The following is a 7007-nucleotide window of genomic DNA, read 5'->3' as shown; positions in this document are numbered from 1 at the left end:
ATGTTCACACTGATCCTGGAGTTGGTTCAGGGCAGCAGTAGGGTCTAGTGTTTGGGAGCACAGGATACCGCAGGTACCTCTCCCCAGGTGTGTGCTTGCTCGTGCACACATTGCACAATTCCTCTATGCTTCTCCTTTGAGAATTTCATCTTTAAAATATCATGACCTGTTTTAGCAGCACAATTTACAATTGCAAAGATGTGGAAAGAACCCAAGTGTCCATCAATACACAAGTGGATTAATAAAATGTGGTATATGTATTCCATGGAGTACTATTCAGCTTTAAGAAACAATGGTGATATAGCACCTCTTGTATACTCCTGGATAGAGGGGGAACGCATTCTACTAAGTGAGATATCCCAAGAATGGAAAGACAAGCACCACACATACTCACCATCAAATTGGTATTAAGTGATCAACACATAAGTGCACATATAAGAATAACATCTATTGGATGTTGGGCAGGGGGGAGGGGTGAGAGAGGAGGAGGGGACGGATATACACAAAGAATGCGATGCGCACCATCTAGGGGATTGGCACGCTTGGAGCTGGGACTTGGTGGGGGAGAGCAAGGGTAACATACATAACCTAAACATCTGTACCCCGATAATATGCTGCTGACAAAAAATAAAATAAAATAAAATATCATGACGCATAACCTCCCTCAGGACTCTAACCGCTTCTCTGTCCCCTGCCCTCCTACAGGAATCTCCACCCCAGCACTTGCTATATAGCAGGGGACATGCAAATAGGGCCCACCCTCTGCTCATGAAAACCAGCCCAGCCCTCACCCTGCAGCTCTGGGAGAGGAGCCCCAGCCCCGGCATTCCCAGGTGTCCCCATTCGGTGATCAGGTCTGAACACAGAGACTCACCATGGAGTCTGGGCTCAGCTGGGTTTTCCTTGTTGCTCTGTTACAAGGTAATTCATGGAGAACTAGAGATATTGGGTGTGAGTGGATGTGAATGAGAGAAACAGGGGTGTGTGTGGCAGTTTCTGACCAGGATGTGTCTGTGTTTGCAGGTGTCCAGTGTGAGGTGCAGCTGGTGGAGTCTGGAGGAGGCTTGGTCCAGCCTGGGGGGTCCCTGACATTCTCCTGTGCAGCCTCCGGATTCACCTTCAGTAGCTACAACATGCACTGGGTCCGCCAGGCTCCAGGGAAGGGGTTGGAGTGGGTCTCATACATTAGTAATACTGGTGGTAGCACATACTACGCAGAAGCCGTGAAGGGCCGATTCACCATCTCCAGAGACAACAGCAAGAACACGCTGTCTCTGCAAATGAACAGTCTGAGAGCCGAGGACACGGCCGTGTACTACTGTGCGGGTGACACAGTGAGGGGACATCAATGTGAGCCCAGACACAAACCTCCTGTGGGGGCGCGTGGGGCCAGCAGGGGGCAGGCGGGTCACAAGGAGCAGAGTCAGCCCAGGGCAGGTGCAGGTGGAGGGTAAGGGCTGGTTTCCTTTTAGGGTCGTGGCTTCCTCTCCATAAATGGTTTCTTCTGAGGAACTTCTCTGAATTCACAATTCTGTGCTTCTCTCTGCAGTCTCTGAGTTAGATATGTTTGTGGTCATGAGAGAAAATATTCTCGCCTGCACAAAAGGCAGAGAATCGCTTCCAGTCACTTTGTCCTCTCTCCAAATGTACATAAATTATCAGCATTTCTGAATAAGTCTGAAAATCGATAAAAGATTTTGTCTCGTACAACCCAATGCAGCAGAGCACATGGAAGTGAACGTTCCTTCTATCCAGCAAGCAAGATAAAGTGTCTGCAGGACATCAGGGGCAGAGGGAGTCAGCATCCTAAGCAAGAGAAGGAAGACTCCGTGGTGGACAGTGTCCCAGCACCAGGCTCACAACATCGATTCTATCTGACACAATTCAAGGACAGAGGGACCCCACCAACATTTAATGTAGAAATAGACTCTGATGGTGTTACACACACACACACATGCACCCACACACACACACATACACTCACACACTAAATGAACATGGGACGGGTTACTCCCTCCATTACTGAGGTGTCTGCAGAGCAGGGCTGGCCTGTCAAGAAAGTCCCAAGTGGCTTTGTAGGGCAGGAGGGGAGACTGGCTCAGGTTTTCACAACAGTTCCCTGATGGGCAGGGAGGGGTCTGTTACTCCCAGGAGGGGTCTGGTGGAGTCTGGGCCTCCGACCGCCGACTTGAGAGAAAGCGCTTGTGATTCCTTCCTAGAATTCCCATGAATGGGGCAAACAGGGAAGATGAAGGATGGGCCTTGAGATGTCAGCGGGCAGACATCAGCTAAGACACTCTGACTTCTTATTCCACTCAACTATCAGGATGGATGGGGAGTGAGCTGTGTGGGGGAGGGGGACTCCTGTAGCCCTCCCTTGGGCTTGGAAAAGCCATTGTATGTGACCAAAATGTTTGTACACCCATAATATTGTGAAATAAAAAAAAGAAATGATAACACTGATAAATATTTTGGATCAGGAATATGCTGGTTTTCTTAATTTGATCAATATACAAGGTATACATACATGAAAACACGTGTTATGAGGTTAAATGTATGCATTGTTTGCCAATTAAAATAAAATAAAATCTTTACATGTAACAATACAAAAAACCCACCCACGTTTATTTCCTGTTATGCAAATCGTATAATTTTCTTTACTTTTTATTTAATTTTTTACACATCTTTTTTTATTTCAGAATATTACAGGGGTACCATTCTTTAGGTTACATATATTGCATTTGCCCCACCCAAGTCAGAGCTACAAGCCTGTCCATCCCCCAGACCCCGAAGGCAATCACAGCAACAACAAAAATAAGTAAATGGGACCTGATCAAATTGAAAAGCTTCTGCACAGGCAAGGACACTATCAGGAGAGCAAACAGACAACTCACAGAATGGGAGGAAACACTCGCAGGCCACGCATTTTATATTCTGTAAGTCTTTCCATCCATGTCTACATGCAGATGACATGCAAACTGGTCCCTGCTGTGGAAACATACAGACCTTTCTAGCAGCTCCAGCTGCTCTCTCATGGATTCTGGGAATCTTCAATGTTCAGTGACAGAGAGGATGGTGTGAATATTTCAGTTCATTTTTCTTAAGATCAGAAAGTCAGAGTAATAGGGGGAGGACACCAGTGTCAGTGTTTACACTAAATCCACCTTACAAGACCTGCAACTGCTGGTCTCTTTCTCCAGGTGCATACTTTAGCCTCAGACCCTCATGCTCACCTACGTGGGGAAGATGACAGCGTCCACCCATGGACTCTCCCCCACTGCACACACATCCCAGCGTTTCCAGGCTACGGGAGGGCGGCAATTGTGTGTGGGAGCAAATGCCATGGGGTGATATCATCTCTGTGCTTCCCCAGAATCTCGCAATAGTGGCGTGATGTGCTATGAAGTTGATGTGGGCCAGGTGAGGAAAAGCTCATGTACACATGCAGAAGTGTCATCTGTTTTGAAATAACATTCAGAATCTGTTTGGAAATGTCGGATGATGGCAGCTCCTGATAATTTGGGATTGAGGCGGTGATAGACAGAAGTAGGGGCCATTGTAGTTTTGTCTCTGATAGCCTGGTGCACCGTCACTGCATTGAGCGTGTGGGGATTCCGACACATACTCACATATTGCAACGGCTGAGGTCATATCCTAATGTGTTTAATTATCATTGAGTCAATTATGCATTTAAGTTGCATCTGTGTACATATTGTCAAGACCTGGGAGTTCCAAAGAATACTCCAGTGGAATTACTGGAATCCAAATATATTCCTCCCTTACTCACTATGTAAACATAGCCACACCTAATCCTAAAGTCACTGCCCTTGCAAAGACGGTGACTGTTTGCTGCCCTGCTAACCTATTGCATGAGAAGCTTATATGTGTTGGGCAGCACCACGTGTTCCTGAGAGGGGCCCCTGGGAGTGATGCCAGGTAAAGTGAGGGGCTGGTGCTATGCCTACTCCTGCTCCTGTTCATTCCAATGAAAGGTCCACAGATTCAGGTAACATCTGCATCCTGCTAGATTGCATCCCTTCCCCACATACAGGGAACTGTGCACATTCATGCAGGAAGCCCCATTGCACTGGATATCATGGCCATATACCTGCCATTTCAAATTACTGATGCAGGTGAACCTCTCAGTCAGGCCAGCACCTGCTAGTGAACCCCATGCTCAGTGACTTTTACAGTGAGGTGGAGCCCTTGGCCCCAGGAAATATCAGGCTGACACCATTAATTGAATTGCATGCACGGTAATAACATGGCTAGTGGTCCTGACTGAGGCCCTGGGTTTAGAAAGACACACACCCATGCTGGATCCAGTCAAGGTGAGTTGCTGTACCTCCCAGAGTCAAGGGTCTCAGTGAATTTGCCATAAAGTGGTTCCCTGACTCAGTTAAGGAGCCCTGTTGAGGTTACTGCTGGTCCCTTTTGCTCACAGACTTCAGATTAGGCAGAGGGAGGGCCTCAGCATGCCTTGGTGGGTGAAAGTACATGAAGTTGGGTGATGCAAGTCATCCAGCCGTGCCACTGTGGCCACTTAATTCATGGACCATCTGGGCAGTGCTGGAGTCACTGGCTGCAGAGGATGCCTGTTGTCCACCGGCTAATTCCATGCACGTGACTGTCAGTGGAATTCCACAGGGAGAGCACTCTAAAGATGCCGAGATGCAATGCACAGGTCTTCTCGCCAAGGCCAGACGACACACTCATAAATAATCCACATGCTGGTTACAGGTGCTGGCTGCAAGGAGAAGGAATCATGACGGTGATTTTTATTACCTGCTAACACGCTCCCAACTGTCACGACACCACTTAAGATTAAACAAGAAATGTTCCACAGGTGGCCAAGTCTGAGCAGGGGCGTAATCATGGACACTCTCAGTGGTGCACACAGGCAGGGCCCACCTCCCACGCAGGCTTCCATCCAGTCACTGCACCAGGTCCTCTCACAGGGGACTGGAGAACAGTCCTGTGTGAGACTCTCTGTCGTACTGGCTGTGGGAGATAAATTATGGTGTGGTTTAAGTCTGTTATCTGCCATGAATTAATTTTTGTGAGTGGTGAGCATAAGATTTACAGAAGAAAATGTTGGAAAAGCTCCTCCACATATAAGCTTATGCTGGTAGGTAGCCACTCTCCCAGCAAAACAGGTCCCAAGGCAGGATCATTGCAATAGATTTGGAAATAATAGTAATAGAGAAATAATATAGATGGAGAAATAATTGAGACAGAGACTAACTGCAGGTTAAAGTGATAAGGGAGTCAGGGGTCCTCCAGCATTCCCGTGGGCTGAGGGGGCCTGAGTGAAATCCCACATCAGTACTTATTGTTAAAGGAAATGTTGTCTTTTGTTAAAGAATGATGTGTAAAGCCCATTATTTGAGGTTTCCAGGGGATCCTTACCTAATTCTGTCTAAAAGAAGTGACTGTTACAAATTTTTCTAAGATAAGCATTGTATGGCCCAAGTTAGTGGCAGACTTAGCTGAGCATATAAATTAAAGACAAAATGTATAAAACGAGAACACTGAGTCTGTGTACTACTCTAATCTACTTCTTTTAAACACAGAGACATGTAGTCAGGAGTGAAGCAGGAATAGCCTCAAAGTCTAGGATAGTTCCAGCTGCACATTATCTGCTGGGCAGGTATTTTAATCAGCTTCTCGACACAGACCCAAACCAAGCTTCTGCCTTACAAAAAAGCTCAGGGTGATGGCCGGCAGCAAAGAGGAATTTTGCTGTGCAAACATCCTCTGACAATGTCTGACTGTTATCGAAGCAGCTTCTAGTCTGTGAGCTAACACGTCCACAGATTATTTCAAGGCAAAGATCTGCAAAACTCCTGAAAGCTTTTGCATCTCTTGGCCTATTTTTCCAATAAGCTTATGCCAAGAGTTTCTTGAGACCACAGTGGTAATCACAGCAATGTCAAAAATTGAGATATGGGTCTTGATTAACCTACACCAAGGTCCCTTGCAGGGATTCCTTGGTCACAAAGAATGCAGCATGTGCTGGGCACCACAGAGTGCTGTGGCACCTGGGTCTACAATCAGGGCTAGAGGTGAGATTAATTCCTGTCAACACACCTTAGTGACAACTTGTGAAATCTTTCTTCTTACTTCCACAATGTTGGGCAGTGGTTGCTTAGATGTCCTGGTTCCCAGGGAGGATCATGCATACTGTGGGCACAGTGTGCTCCCCTGAATATGAGACCTGGTCTGATGCCCCTCAATTGGGGTCCTCATGACTGTTGACCAGTCAACAGTGAAAGGCACTCTCCCACTGATGCGCATTAACTCTGCTTTGAGGCTGAGCTTGGATCTATCCACGGAGGCAGGGGCAGTCCCTCAGGCCTAGGCAGTGTCTGTGGGTTTCTCCACTGCATTCACCACTGGGGAGGTCAATTGCAAAACCACATGCCTGAGGTTGGCCATGTGACCAAGGACAATGGCTCTGCAGTGCTCAGGCCTGAGGCACTCCATCAGGGAACACACAGCAACCCTCACTGCAAAGTGCTGGGCGTGAGTGAGAAGAATCCACAGTGGAGGTGGGAGGGGACAGTAGTGAATGTCAAGTGTGACCACAGGGCCACCTGCAGCAGTGGACATTGGAGCCTGACCACTCACACTCACATTGTGACTTCTGCAAAGATTAGGGCTGGCTACTGTGCCAAGCATGTGGCAGCCCCATAAACTGAACCTCGGCCTGTGTGGTCCTGCCTGGCAAGAGGGAAATGCAAAGACAAACTTCAGAGGATTCCTGCTTGGCCTCACTCTTGCACCGTGGGCCCAATGCAGAGAATCAGCAGTTGCACTGGAAAATTTGTGAGACCTGAATCCCCTCAGCTGAGTGAGGCTCATGTCACAGTTAAGGCACAACAGTGTCATGGGCAGTGCTGATTCTGAGGCCCAAAGGTTGATGCAGCCTTGAAGCTGTAACACTGGAATGCAGCAAAATCGCATCATGTTCTCATTACAGAAAGGGATTTTGCAAACCCTGTGAG

At 47.6% G+C, this 7007-nt stretch overlaps 1 gene segment (V, D, J or C); it reads left to right on the top strand.

The window, feature by feature from the left end:
• The first annotated feature begins 796 nt into the window (after positions 1 to 796).
• Positions 797 to 7007, top strand: part of LOC105823718 — a 213342-nt gene continuing 207131 nt past the window's right edge. The window contains 2 exon segments of the C gene segment in view: positions 797 to 921; positions 1024 to 1326. Coding sequence covers positions 876 to 921; positions 1024 to 1326 — 349 coding nt within the window.

Source organism: Propithecus coquereli, unplaced genomic scaffold (genome assembly GCF_000956105.1).
Source record: "Propithecus coquereli isolate 6110/MARCELLA unplaced genomic scaffold, Pcoq_1.0 Scaffold694, whole genome shotgun sequence".
Lineage (NCBI taxonomy): Eukaryota > Metazoa > Chordata > Mammalia > Primates > Indriidae > Propithecus > Propithecus coquereli.
Note: the sequence above shows the minus strand (reverse complement) of the source record. Positions and strands in the feature narration are given on the sequence as shown.